The 15,305-nt window shown below is 43.1% G+C and overlaps 1 protein-coding gene across 4 annotated transcripts in view; it reads left to right on the top strand.

Moving 5' to 3' along the window:
- Positions 1-4,168, top strand: part of CAMTA2 (calmodulin binding transcription activator 2) — a 76,010-nt gene extending 71,842 nt beyond the window's left edge. For 2 of the 4 annotated variants that reach the window (XM_075206192.1, XM_075206193.1), the window contains 3 exons: positions 125-300; positions 609-683; positions 1,972-4,168. In XM_075206192.1, coding sequence (XP_075062293.1) covers positions 125-300; positions 609-683; positions 1,972-2,035 — 315 coding nt within the window. In that variant the 3' untranslated portion in view covers positions 2,036-4,168. The remainder of the gene's footprint in view (positions 1-124; positions 301-608; positions 684-1,971) is intronic. The other 2 variants (XM_075206190.1, XM_075206191.1) reach the window with 2 other exon arrangements.
- The last annotated feature ends 11,137 nt before the right edge of the window (positions 4,169-15,305 follow it).

The following is a 15,305-nucleotide window of genomic DNA, read 5'->3' as shown; positions in this document are numbered from 1 at the left end:
GACGATCGAGTGGTTAATATGGGAACTAAGTGATAACAGTGGAAGACTGGAAAGCACTGAACTGGGGCATGACGTTCTGTTGTCGTCCTGTTACAGTTTAATAACTTTGCTTTTCTCTTCCTAGTATGCCCTGTACAAGAAGATGACGCAGGCGGCCATCTTAATTCAGTCCAAATTTCGTAGTTACTACGAACAGAAGCGTTTCCAGCAGAGTCGTCGGGCTGCAGTGTTGATTCAGCAATGTTACCGAAGCTACAGAGAGGGGTCTCGTGGGGGCCCCGCTTTGCAGCATCGCATCAGGTGAGCAGTTGGGCAGTGTGTAAGTATGTACTGTCCTCCTGTGTTTTATATGTATGCAGGTAGATATCAGATTTTAAGTTTGAAGCAGAGCCTCAGTGATGCGACTAGTTCAGAGTGAATTGCTCGGCTGTCTCTTGGTAATGCCCACACAATGGCCTGAAGGAAGGCATCTCCTTCTAGGGAGCAGCTGCAAGTTTAATCCTCAGACAATGGAGGATTTTGCAGCAGCGTAAGCTTAGCGAGTGGTTTGGTCATGTGACCCGACTCTCACAACTCACAACTCACACACTGCCTCTTATGTTTCCTAGGGGATCGTTTCTGACCAAGAAGCAAGACCAGGCTGCTCGCAAGATCATGCGCTTTCTGCGTCGTTGCCACCACAGGTAGGGTTTCAACGGGCCGGGGTGCATAGTGAGATCAGGCCAGTTCTATGTAACAAGAAGCCTTAGTGCTTGGATTGTATTACTCTTTGTCTGAATGTACCTGGGGGATAGGCCTTTATCTGACGTTATACTAGGGTGATGGCACTTTGTTGGGGATACTCTAAAATGTAGGCATGCAAAGTTGGCTTCTTTTCTAACCCTGTTTCCTACAACGTTATACCGTCATGCACTAGTCACTTCTGCTACTTAATCTAATAAAAGGGTATACGAGGTTAGAGAACGACTATAAACACCTCTACTTCCTTAACAAATTACAGGAAAAACTACTTTTTTAAGGACAAAGAAAAAGACAAAAATATTTCTTTATATGTTCAATAATTTTTATTAGATTATGGTGTAAAATTGTAGTTCCTTTGCAGACATTTTAAGAATACTGATAGAATACCCCCTTTGTCTCATCTTGTATCTGGGAGACTATAGTGTGTCTGACCATCTAACTAGATGACCTTCTGTCCGTCAATGGATCTACTAGATGACATTATGTCTGAGACCCGTTTACTGACTTCATACCTAGGAGATAATCCTTGGTCAGTCATAATGCCGGGACAGGCGTGTTTGGATGGGTGGGGTACGCTTGATCGAGGAGGAAAAATCCGACAGCGACAAGCCCTCCAACTAAAATCCAAATTTCTGCAAAACCGATGTGAAAATAAACAGACTTACCTTGAACCCGACGCTGGAGATCTCCGATTGGATCACCGTGCTGACAGCAAGTTCTCCCGATTGGACAAGTGTTCGGCACTGCAGCTTGATGTCATCGCGACGTCTGTCAATAGAAATTTAAAGCGGCAATGTCGGGTTAAGTGTTTAAACACTTAACCTTAGGGGTCCCCACATTGCCGCTTTAAATTTCTATTGACTTCTCCAATCGGGAGAACTTGCTGTCAGCATGGTGATCCAATCGGAGATCTCCAGCGTCAGCTGCAAGGTAAGTCTGTTTATTTTCACATCGGTTTTGCAGAAATTCGGATTTTCTTTGTAGGGCTTGTCCAAGTCGGATTGGTGGTAAACGTGAAAACGATTACCGCCGGTTTGGATCGCGGAGTATAAATTAGCTGCTACGTGTGCGTGGTTAGCAAGAATCATGCACAGCTGGTGATACTGTTTGGCCAGCAGCGCCCTATTCCTCCGTCACATAGGTAAATGACGATGGACAAAATTTGCCGCCATCTACCTGGAGAGAAAGTGTGGTACAATATCTAATGCCTCCTGGTCCTCTCTCCTACAGGATGAAGGAGATGAAGCAAACCCAGGATCTGGATTGTTTACAGAAGAGGGGACTGACCAATTAACCCTTGTCCTCCTCACTCCTCCCATGTCCTGGGCCCAATATCTGCATCACATTGCATGAGAGAGTGCGTGTCAATGTAAATAGTCATGTGTGTGCATGTTGTATATATCTGGCTGCATGTACGTGTCAATGTAAATATTTCTGTATGTGTGTGTGATGTATATGTGTGATATCACTCGTACCTCTTAATGACCTGCTCTAAGCTAAATGCAGTCTGTGTGTACATCTAGAAATGATGGTATGTTCACAGACGCGTGCACACACAGGCACATGTACAAATGGTTATATATTTATGCACGTTCCTTCCAGTGTATGAGAAAGCAGACACGTGCATATATTTACACGTGTATTTTACTGACCGATTTCTGCGCACTCACGAGAGTATGTATAATATATATATATGTGTGTGTGTGTACGCGCAATCGCTGTACTGGCATGGCGTGTTCATCTTTTGCATGTGGGTGTATGTATTTTTTTGTGGATGCCAAAAAGTGCGTCCCTATGTATGTGCGTGTGTATATATCCGTATATAAATATATATAGGGCTGTGTGTATATGTATATATATATATATATATATCTTTCTGTACATTTGTGGCAGGGATCACGTGAGCATCACACTCAGGCAGCTTAATTATTTATTTCACTTATGTCATTTCATGCACTTTGAAATTCATATAAATGTATGTTTTGGTGTTTTTTTTACTGTTATTGCTAAATATGATGTGATTGGTATTGTGACGTCCTGAAAGACAGGAGAATGAGAGAGGTCTGCGGTAGGCAGGAGGAGCCTCTTCGCTTTAGAAGGCGGAGTTAGTGTATTCTCACCGAAGCCACCGCCATGGTTACCGCAGTATGATTTGGGAGTTTTAGCACATTATACTGTACAGGTGGGGTGTATTTGAGAGGGGTGGGTCCTGCTTACGTGTTTGTATAGAAACGCACATAAGTTACTGAGCATACCATTTACATACAGATGATTAATGTGATATGACGAATCCGGAGTTATCCACTGTCAGATAGCTCTCACTTACTGCTTTGTTCGTACCTCCCTGCAACTTTTGCTAAATATATTGCTTTATCCTTCGTGCTTTCCGGCCCTGTACTTAGATCACAGTTGTATATTCTTATTGTCCTAAGATAGGACCCCGCTCTGACGTATCCAGCCCGGTATCTGCAGGAGGCGTGCACAAGCGTGAAAGCTATCTGAAGGGGGAGAAACCTTTTAAACAATCCCACAAACATTTAATTACAAATGTTATTTCTCTTTCATCCAGTCTGGGGGACACTGCTTACCATGGGTTGTGGAGGGAGCTTGGGGAGTTGGCACCTAACTAGTTAACTTTTAGTACTGCCGACAGACCCCTCCCCTCTACAATCCCCCTGCCTCTTCCGGTCAGTTTTTTTTAGGTGCCCATGGAGTTGGGCAGTGTTTTAGTACTGTAGGTAATTTTTAACTTTTATTTTATTCTTTTAATTTTTTTTACAGGTGGCAGAGCTGGAGTGTGTTCTAATATAGAGAACACACAGCAGGGCAGCGCAGGCACTACCCTGTCAGATGAGAGCCAGCGGCCCTCACTGACAGGGACAGGAGGAGATTGAAGAAATTGGTGCCTGAATTAGGAGTGACAAGCGGTCTCACGGACCGCTGTCACTCCTGGAGCCTCCCCGATAACCGGCGCTGCCACTGCAGGCATAGAGCGCCGGTTATCGCATACTGCATTGATGGCGGCCATCTTGGATTCGGAGGAGAGAAGGGGGCTATACCAGGATTCCCCCTCATACATAGGAGGGGGCATCTGGTATTATCCGCTGCGGAGACCTCACCTGGAGGTCTCCACTACTCTGCCACATAATACTTTTAATTTTTTATTCGGACACAGAATCGCTGCAGAGGCAGCATTACTGAAGGGGGGGAGCTAACACATAGAGCTCCCCCTCCTTCCAGAGAGAGAGATGGTTTATCCCGGTCTTCTGGCGCCAAGGAGAAGCCCGGGAAGAGAGAACTGATCTGAGGGAGCAGGCACCAGGATACTGCTGTTGGACTTCTCCCCTGTTTGGCCTATGGGCTAAGTATCTGATTTATTTAAACACATATTCTGTATTGCTTTGTACAAGTGTGCTAGTAGGGGTTATATTATAGTTCTCCTACTTGCTTAAGTATTATTTCGTGTTTAAAATGTTACAAGTACAACTTTTATATCTAGATTAGTTGATTACTTGTAGTTTACACTTTTCTCTCCACACATTTAGATCTCTCTCTCTACTCAGCTAAACTTAACAATTTAAGTCTGTGTGTTTGGTGTGCCTTCCTTTATTAAGAAATGTCAGATAAGGGAAAGGGCCCTATTGCAAAATCTTTTACATGTTCTAAATGTAATGTAAAATTACCCTGTGGGCAGAAGGACCCGTTGGCGCTCTGCTCTGTCTGCGAGGCAGGGGTCCCCCCTGCGCAAGCCCAGCATATTTCAGCCCCACTGACGGAGGATCCGGCCTGGGTAACCTCCCTCTCACAGTCGGGACCTCCTTACCTAGAGGACAGTCCTTTAGAGGCAGACAGCCAAATTCTCGAGGCTCCTCTGCCAGGGGGAGATCCTCGTTTGCAGCTAGGCGCCAGGCATCCAAGACCCAGGAGAAGCCTGCGTCCTGACGACCATTCTGTTCCGGAGGGGGCACCAGTGGGGGGACGTCTGTCTTTGTTTCAGGAACAGTGGGCAGCGTCCTCCCAAGATCCTTGGATTCGGGGTATTATATCAGAGGGGTACAGGATAGACCTGCTGGGCCCGGTCCCACATAGTTTCTTCCTAACTCCGCTACCCCGAGATCCATCAAGAAGGCAGGCAATACAGGATTGTGTCGCCACTCTTCTTTCTCAAAGAGTTTTCTGCAGGGTCCCAGATTACCAGAAAGGACAGGGGTTTTATTCAAACCTGTTTCTGGTCAAGAAGCCAGATGGCTCCTTTTGTCCCATCCTAAACTTAAAGGGTCTCAATGTGCACTTAATGGTGGACGAATTTCGGATGGAATCCCTAGGGTCTGTGATAAACGGCATAGAGAAGGATCAGTTTATGGCGTCTATAGACATAAAAGACGCATACCTCCACATTCCCATTTGGATCCACCATCAGTCTCTCCTAAGATTCTCGGTGGGATCCTTCCACTATCAGTTTCGAGCCCTCCCTTTCGGCCTCTCAACAGCACCGAGGGTTTTTCACGAAGATCATGTCAGTTATGGCAGCATGTCTTCACCTTCAGGGAGTTCAGGTCGTGCCTTATTTGGACGACCTGCTCATCAAATTCTCCACAGAGAATTGCTTACGTCATCACTTATCCCTTACCTTGGCGGTTCTCGAGGGCCATGGATGGCTAATAAATTTAAAGAAATCCCAGATGGTTCTGTGTCAACACATGGTTTTCCTAGGGCTTATTATGGACACCAGCCAGCAAAGGGTGTTCCTACCTGTTCAATTAAGAGTATAACAACTTAGGTCTTGTCTTCTCCCAACCCCTCAATGCACTTGTGCATGCGGCTGCTGGGAAAGATGGTGGCCTCCTTCAAGACATCCCCTTCGGTCGAGCCCATTCTCATTGTTTTTAGTGGGATCTATTGACGAAATGGTCAGGATCCCACCTACGTTTGGATCTCTAGAGGATCTCTCTATCTCCAAGGGCGAGAGAATCGCTTCAGTGGTGGCTGATTCAGGATCACATGACAGTGGGCAGGTCCTTCGCGCCATGGATCATAGCCACGACGGACGCCAGCCTGAAAGGTTGGGGGCGGTAATTCTGCACCTCCGGCTCCAGGGACTTTGGTCGGTTCAGGAATCGGCCCTATCCATAAACATGCTGGAGTTGAAGGCTATTCTATTGGCCCTCCGGGGGGCCCAGTCCCTCCTTTAGGGCCACCCTGTCAGAGTTCAGTCCGACAATGCCACAGCCGTGGCATATGTCAACAGGCAAGGAGGAACCAGGAGTGCAGCGGCAATGAATATTGCAGCTCAAATTTTGGTTTGGGCAGAACAATTTGTTCCGGCAATATCGTCAGTTTTCATTCCAGGAATAAAGAATTGGGAGGCCGACTACCTAAGTCGACACCAGATGATGCCGGGGGAGTGGTCACTCCATCCGGAAGTTTTCCAGTCTCTGGTTCAGAGGTGGGGTTTTCCGGACATAGATCTCATGGCCTCCAGACGCAACAGAAAGGTTAACAGGTTTTGCGCAAGGGCAAGAGACCCCTTAGCGGTGGCAGTGGACGTTATGACAATGTCATGGGTGTTCAGGTTGGGATACCTGTTTCCTCCGATTCCCATGCTTCCTCGCGTACTCAGACGAGTAAGGCAGGGCGGTCTGCCAGTAATTCTAATAGCTCCCTCATGGCCGCGCCGAGTCTGGTACGCGGACATATTCTCTATGGCGGAAGGACAAGGTTTTCGTCTTCCGTCTCGAGACGACCTTCTTCTGCAAGGTCCCTTCCGTCACCAGATTTTACCTCAGCTCAGTTTAACGGCATGGCTGTTGAAGCCAGCCTCTGGAGGGCTAGAGGTTTTTCCTCCAGCGTAGTGAATACTATGATGCAAGCCAGAAAGCCAGTTTCAGCTCGCATCTATCACCGGATTTGGAGAGCCTACATCAGATGGTGCGAAAATAAGACATGTCACTCGTCCTCTTTTAGCCTACCTCGCTTGTTGGCTTTCCTTCAGGATGGCCTGGAAGCAGGGCTTCGGTTAGGTTCTTTAAAAGTTCAGGTTTCGGCTCTGTCAGTATTTTTTCACCTGAAATTAGCGGATTTACCAGATATTAGGACTTTCCTCCAGGGAGTCTTGCATATTCAGCCTCCCTATGTTCCGCCCACAGCACCATGGAATCTCAACCTGGTACTGGATATGCTTAAGGGGCCTCCTTTTGAGCCATTACTTGTGGCAGATTTGAAGTGGTTGACCTGGAAGGTCCTCTTCCTTTTGGCTATTGCATCTGCACGTAGGGTTTCGGAATTAGGAGCTCTGTCTTGTCGGGAACCATATCTGGTTTTCCACGAGGACAGAGCGGTGTTAAGAACCCTCCCTTCCTTCGTTCCAAAAGTAGTTTCGGCTTTCCATCTGAACCAGGAAATTGTATTTCCGGTCTTCTCATCTACTTTCCATTCGGATCAACAGTCTATGGAAAAGTTAGATGTGGTTAGGGCTCTCCGCATTTATGTCAAGAGAACTTCTCAGATTAGACGTACGGATTCCCTGTTTGTTCTTTATGATGCTAGTCTCAAGACAGTCCATTGCAAGATGGATTACGGCAACCATTAAGCAAGCTTACATAAAGGCTGTCCGTCCTGTGCCGGAGAGACTTACGGCCCATTCCACCAGATCGGTAGGGGCGTCGTGGGCAGCGAGAAATGGGGCTTCTGCAGACCAGCTTTGCAGGGCAGCCACCTGGTCCTCTGTCCACACCTTTACAAAATTTTACCAGTTTAATGTATTTGCATCTGTGGATGCAAATTTCGCTCGTAATGCTTTACGAGCGGGATTTTCAGAGTAGTCCCACCCTTAAGGGGCTGCTTTAGAACGTCACCATGGTAAGCAGTGTCCCCCAGACTGGATGAAAGAGAAAAGAGGATTTATGTACTTACGTTAAATCCGTTTCTCTGATTCCGTCTGGGGGACACTGCGATCCCTCCCTTCTGCTTTTCTTCTGTGTGCTTTTGGTTGATTGGCCTTTTCTCCTTGGGGCTTTTTAATTAACTGACAGGAAGAGGAAGAGGCAGGGGGATTGTAGAGGGGAGGGGTCTGTCGGCAGTACTAAAAGTTAACTAGTTAGGTGCCAACTCCCCAAGCTCCCTCCACAACCCATGGTAAGCAGTGTCCCCCAGACGGAATCAGAGAAACGGATTTAACGTAAGTACATAAATCCTCTTATCCTAGTGTTGACATTTCCATCTTTTTGTACTGAACTTGTAATATACATATATTGATAATCACATGCTACACGCAACAAGTATAAATATTTGAAGTTGTCACTTGAGAGGGAATGTATGTAACGCTGTGACAGAGGAAACTCCTTACAGTGAGAGATGCGTTTTAACAACCGTGAATGTGTTGAATGAATACAAATATATATATATATATTTCAAACTGAATATTTTATGGATCTGGAATGAAGAATATTTAATATATAGATTCCCCTCCATTTATTTCCCTGTCTGACCTCGTCTTTAAGTACATATACTTTATGATTTTGTCCATGAGACCAGTGTCCTTTTTATTCATTTTTATTGTGTTTTATTAATTTTTCTCATGTATTAATTTGTCTCATTTTGTCTGTGTATATGTGTATATATATATATATATATATATATATATATATAAAATATATATATTTACACATTGTTTTATTACTTTAAACATATGTTCTCAGTAATCATTCAGGAATAAAAACACTAAATGAGTTCAAATGTTAAAACCCGTGTACACAAAAGACTCGATGTCACCAAGAAGATATTTTAAAATCGTCCAATAAAGACTTGAACATAACACTATGACCTATAGTGGATGGGATAAAGTATATTTAAAAAAAAATCAAAAAAATATTTTTTAAGAACAGACAGCAAAGGGCGGGTGGGGGGGTGATCTTTTTGCATGAATATTGTAAATATTGTAATATAACATTTTCTGAAAATGTAGAATCTATTGCCTGCTTCACATGCAAACATTTTGAGAGAAAGCAAGAAACAATTGATAAAAGTTTTCCTCCATTTTTTCCGGTATTTGTCTTGTGTGTTTTACCCTTTTTTTTTTTTTTCCTTTTTTTTTTTTTTAGTTGTTGTTGCATGAATTTTTAGCTATTTGCATTAAAAATGCTGAACTTACCGGAAGAGAAATGTGTCTGGAGTTTTTTGTATAACGAGATGGTGCAGTTTGGTGGAAATGGAGAAAAGGGAAACTTGGAGAAATGTTGGCGAGATAATAGAAATATTGCACCCTAATTTGTGCCATAGTTAAGATAACACATTATCCTAAGTTATGGGGAGTGCATAATCCAGTTTATGGTCAGTAAATATCAACAGCGCCACCTGCAGGATATATAAAAGACTGAAAATACTAAAATGAATGGAGAATATACCAACCAGTATGGCAAAATACGTTTTACAATGAAGTAAACCTCAAACTTAATTTATATTTCATTTTATTATTTTATAATGGTTTTCCTTTAAAAGAAAAAAAATCCATTAATTTAAGAATTAATAACTTGGATTTACATATCTGTTACATAAAGGGATACAAATCTCATTAATTTATTATGGCCCATAATTATAACAGTATAATTACAGATGACATAAACGTTGACCCTATAATATATGGTTTGCTATTGCTTTATGTAGTCATTCACAAACGTATATTTATTGGCAGATATTCAAGCCCTAGATAATCATGAAATTTGAAAGGTTTTTTACTTCAGTGCTGATGAGTTTGTGGTCCTATTTGATAAACAAAAATATAGTCCCAATGAAATTTGTCTAAGTATTCTTTTAATTTTTTTTTAGATTAAGTTGCCCTATGGTTGAAATTTAGCATTTAGACTTGTCTGCTTCTCTAAAGTACAAAATGATGACAGTAGTTTGAAAATGTTCTAGATCAGAAGGACTGCCTGTTAAGGTCTGTATTGAATGAATAATGGAACCAAGAATGTTTAAGCCAAACTATTGTCTTTTCAAACTTGTCAAGGGAATTATCGTTATATGATGTTGTCTGTCACATTTAATTCAAAGAACTCAGAGGTGGTTTGTCCTATCTCCTGAAAGTAATATGATTAGGCAATATGAGCGTGAAGGTGAGGGTCTAACGTGATCTATCACTACCAAGGTAGGTACATGATTTGGCCAAGTGAGAGGGATTATCCCCATGTCCACAAGTTTCTAAGTAAGGAAAGTGCCTATATAAATTGTATATGTAGATGTAAATCCAGTGGGGATCCGAGTAGTGTGTAAAAGTCCTAGTTGCACCAAATTTTGCTCTCCAAGAATAATGCAAGCCCGTGTAGCTTGCGTAGCGAAGATAGTCTACTAGTGTTTTTAGATGGGACCGGGGCTCCACTAGTCTGAGAAGACTTATCCAGCACCGGATTCACAACAGTATTAAAGTTTCCTGCCACAATCACACCCACTGCCACCTTTTTAAGAATTTTAAAAAGAACAGAGATTGATAAGCGTTTGGTGCATATAAAGAAGCCAAGTTCAGAGTTACTTGACATTAATTTTTGACCACTGGTAAGAACCTTCTCTTGGGGATAAAACAGGATGTTATTGCACATCAAGATTGTGACTGTTTACTAGTGGCTGAAGCAAAAATGACTGACAGAATTTTTTCCCAAATGTGAGGAACTACCACAATACCAGCTACAGCCAACAGGTGGCAGTGCACTGACAACAGCAATACTATGACTGCAATAAGCACTTCTGTGAAAGACCATGGGCTAGATTTACTAAGCTGCGGGTTTGAAAAAATGGGGATGTTGCCTATAGCAACCAATCAGATTCTAGCTTTCATTTATTTAGTATCTTCTACAAAATGACAGCTAGAATCTGATTGGTTGCTATAGGCAACATCCCCACTTTTTTCAAACCCGCAGCTTAGTAAATCTAGCCCCATGTCCATCAGTACTAAGAGACTTCACCTCTATGCACCTGTGGCAGCTTTTTTTTAAAAGGCCGTCCTACCAAGTCCTGCACAAGCAAAGTTTGGATTTATGTTTCTCAGTTGGTGCTTCAAATAGTTTTGTTGGACTATGTGATGATATCGGGCTCAGTGTATTGCTCTGTGCTGCACAGCTGACCTACCTGGTACCTATCAAAGGATCAAAAATCACCCAGCCCAGTATCCAAAATAAAATGGTAGCACCAAACAGCAATAATAATACTTAAATAATAACCTGTAACAAATAACACTGCAGTCTGGCACAGACAACATACAGGGTACAATGAAAACACCTCACCAGTATCCTAGCCACTTTCAGAAGTGTAGTCCATCCAAACTTCTGGCTACCAGCAAGGCTGCGGTTCCAAGTCACTGTCACTCCGCTTTTAGGGGAAACACGGCTCCCCAATACCTGGAGAGGTAGATCAGGACAAAGGCAGTACTTCAGGGACCGATTGTCCCATCCCCTGGTCTCCTGGCAGAGACCTAGATATCAACACCAATCTGACTACAGCTATCACTAGGTAGTGAATGCCCCTTTGCTGTTCTCTGGAGCTGTTTTTTAGACATAAATGACCTTGGGGGTTTCAGGACCTGCCTGATTGGTCCTTTTCTGGTTTACCTTTTCACAGATAGCAGATGATTTCCTCTTGATATAATTAGGGACAGGTATTGTTCTGTGGTTACACAGCAGAGTTTGCTTAAACAGGAAAGATCACAATCCAGACACATTACATTTAAATACACAATGTAGTCCTCTGTAATTAAACAAAGAGCTTTGTCTGTGGGCCTTTCCCCTATCTTAATACATGAGAGGCCTGGTGTGACGTACATTCATACAGGACTGGTGGACAATAATCCTTTTGCCAAGGCTGAAACAATGCACTAGTCTGCAAGATTAGAAAACCATGCTGGCAGACATTTTAACTACTTACAAATGAACTATATATAACTTTAAATATGATTGACAAATTTGAGGAACCAGAGGGCTAGACAAAGTATATTTGCTTATAGTCCACACTTTGTGAGAAACGGGGTGCAGACTGGTTGAGGTGTTATATTAATACCTTGTTTCATCACAGACAATTCATCGGCTTAGTGGATTCAGCTTCTCCAACTTATTGGACTCATCCCTTATAATTATACCTTCTACAACGTATCAACCTCTGCTTTGTCCCTAATGACCAATCTTTTCAGGACCAAGTGGCTTGCCTGGACATGCTGTGTCTCAGATAGCTACCCCAGCCAAGTGGTTCTCTTCTGGCAGCAACCAGAACCAAGACCTTTTGCTTGTCCTAAAACAGGGACTAGCTGAGATTGGTGTCCTCAATATGCAGTCAGGTATGACAATATAATTACAGATGACATGTTAACAGTGACCATATATAACCTGTTATTGATTCCTCTGCATGACTTACATTCAGTTGATGGCCGAGTCATCCACAAATTCTCGTATGTTCAACATAAGTGTCACGAACACACTCCCAGCTGCCGTGACTTTGGGGTGTTCACCGTATGAGGTCAAACACGATTTCAGCCCGCAGTCTCTCTACCTATCACACAGGTTATGGACCTACAGAATGGCCCCTAACACAGCGCTCTCACCCCCCCCCCCCCCCCAGACACTTCGGGTTTTGCCACCACCTATTGAAAATGGGCAATAGGACTCCAATATACTGTCCCACACTGGCACGCAGGCTTCTAGCTATCCACAAGCTAGCAAGACCCACACCAGCACACACAGGGTTAACTCTTCACACCTCCAGACTGTTACACAAATGTAAATACAAGCACACACAGCTTGTTAATCAAATGTATCAACAAATCAAACACTGGCATTCCAAGGGTTAACCTGGTCGAGCTCTCTTCTAACAGGCTAATGGATTCGTTAGAGTATCAAGGACGCAACTTATTAAATTATAGATTTAATATACAAAAATACAGGGCATACAGATAAAAAAAAAATGAATAACAATTAATAGCTTTGACATACCAAGCAAAACAGTTTAAAATAAAAAGGATTACATTCAGAATAGCACTTCCGTGAGTTGCATAATCTGTACCTTTGGGAATTGGCTAGGAAGATGGACAGCTTATCAATGTAACTTGATTTCCCCAAAAAGTCTGATAGCTTGTTCCTTCAGAACACAGGTTTTTAAGCAACAAGAAATGGGATGGTCTTCACAGGGGCAGCGTTTAATGCTAATTGGGGCCAGAGATGTCCCCTGGGTGTAACTATACTTTGCTCACAAATATTCCCAAAGTCTTGACCTGTGGGTAATTCTTCACAGATATATCCCAGATAAATAACTCCCCCTTCAATAAATCGGTCATAATCTCCCGCACATTTAAATACCAAACATGATGGAATTATGACCATGTGACATACCTTTTACAAAGATATGTGATTTTAGCTGTTCATGGATACCCCCCCGTACCTGTCATTCACAACCCTGGTGTGATTTCTGCTCCTCAGTATGGTGTGACTCCCAGAATTCCCAAAATATGAACTATGACAACATTTTCCTTTGAAGGTCATGTTTAGAGCATTTTGTCGCTATCCAATAACGATTGTCGAATCTCGATTTGTGTTTCCAACACACAAATATTTATTCTCAAAAAGTAGCAGAATAATTCAAGCGAAATAATAATAAGTACAGCCGTTACTTATCGCAGGCGCTCTGGATCCAGTGAACAGTCATTCAGTCCTGAAGTCTGTGGTCAAGGTGACTGAACACTAGATGAGGAGCTGCTGCTTATATGCAAACAGAAATACAGTAAAACAATGCAAAGGGTGTGGCTTGCTACTATTGGTCCAGGTTTCAGGAGGGTCCAGGGGGTTGCAGATCATAGGCTAGTTTAAGCTCAGGAATCCAAAGGTGGGGGTCATCTCTCCAGGGGATGGGCTCCGATCTTCCCACCAAGATTTCTAATCCTAATAGTCCATAATTCCTTAACATTAATAACTTGCGTATGCACTCTGCGATCCCTTCACAGAGTGAACCGGACAGTTGCAAATGTGAAGGGGATTAGTATGATACCACACATGACATGATTCCTTCAACGTGTACCATATGTTTTACTGATATGCATATAACTTATAATATTACACATAAACTCTACTATATTTCAACATAAATAACTATGTGCTGCAACTACCATTAATGTGTACTATTTTACAAATGTGAGTGTTTGTGTGAATGTATGTAAAAGCGTAAATACTGTTTGTGCCACGTGTTGCGGCCACGTACGCCCTTTCACGCCGTAGCGTGCCATACGCATCTTTTCAGACAAAGACAACCAAGTTTGCTCGATTTTAATTTAAATGACTTTATCCAATTTGCTGACGTCGACAGTCATATTTCTATATACCTGTATAGGCTTTCACATGCTGCATACCAGGATCTCCAGCTGTGATTGGCCCCACAAATTCTATTCAAGTGTCTAAGACTAACAGTAGGAGATCTTTGAAGCTGCTAAAGGTGGCATGCTTATCTTCTCACACTGGGATGGGCAAAGCCATCAAACACATTTACATCAGACTCTCTGTCTTTAAATTTTACAGTTTAACTTATCAATGGATTCATTTGATACAACCTATTTACACTGCAGTTATGAATTATCCCTTATAAATAACTGCAAGCTCTCTATGTTCACGACAGTAAGTATAATTAATGTCAGAAAAAGAAGATTATTTGCTTAAGTACTGATGAGGTTGCGATGGTTTCTGTTTGATAAAAATTATAGCCCCAATAAATCTCTTGTCTGTGTTACGAGCTGCGGCAGTGTCCATATCCGCCGCGACTCGCTAGCTGCTTTGCCCGGCGTCCCTGCCGTCTCCTTGACGAACGGGACGTCGTTCCGAGTCCAGTCCGACCTTTGCTAAGGAAACGGTCAGACGCTAAAACAGTTCAGCGCTGCGTCCCGACATTACAGGGCAGCCGTGTGTGTGCGCAGTAGGTTAGCAAGTTAAGGCAAGGAGGGCTTAGCCTCCCTGCCGGTTATAGCGTTCCAGTTGCCTACTGTTTCTGACGTGCTCTGGATACCTTGATTACTGATTTCTCGTTGTGACCCCTGCCTGTTTCTGGGACCCTGCTTGCTTGCCTGTGACCCTGACCCTTTGGCCTGTATCTTGGTTTCTGCTGTTATGCCTGTGACCTTGACCTTTGGCGTGCTTCCTGACTACCCTTCTTGCAAGTGACCCCTGACCTTTCGTCTGACCATCCTTTACCATCTCTACTGTAACCTGGTCTGCGGCTGTGGTTTAGTATAACGAACCTACACTACTTGGAGTTAAGTCCTGGAGGTGTCCAAGTACCTGTGAGTGAGTCTAGCTCTACGGGAAAAGCGGCTGCTATAGGCGAAAACCTCCGCCAGTCTGTTCTGCAGGTTTGTTATCTGACCACCAGCAGCCTAACAGTCTGTAGGTTTTTCTGTTTTTAGATGATGTTGCATTATGGTTGAAATTCAGCATTTAGACTTGTCTGCTTCTCTGAATTACAAAAGGATAACTATAGAATGCAACAGTAGTTTGATAGTTATAAGGACTGACTGCCACATTATACTCTTTGATTACATAATAATGCTAGCC

The sequence above is a fragment of the Mixophyes fleayi genome, chromosome 4 (assembly GCF_038048845.1).
Source record: "Mixophyes fleayi isolate aMixFle1 chromosome 4, aMixFle1.hap1, whole genome shotgun sequence".
NCBI lineage: Eukaryota > Metazoa > Chordata > Amphibia > Anura > Limnodynastidae > Mixophyes > Mixophyes fleayi.
Note: the sequence above shows the minus strand (reverse complement) of the source record. Positions and strands in the feature narration are given on the sequence as shown.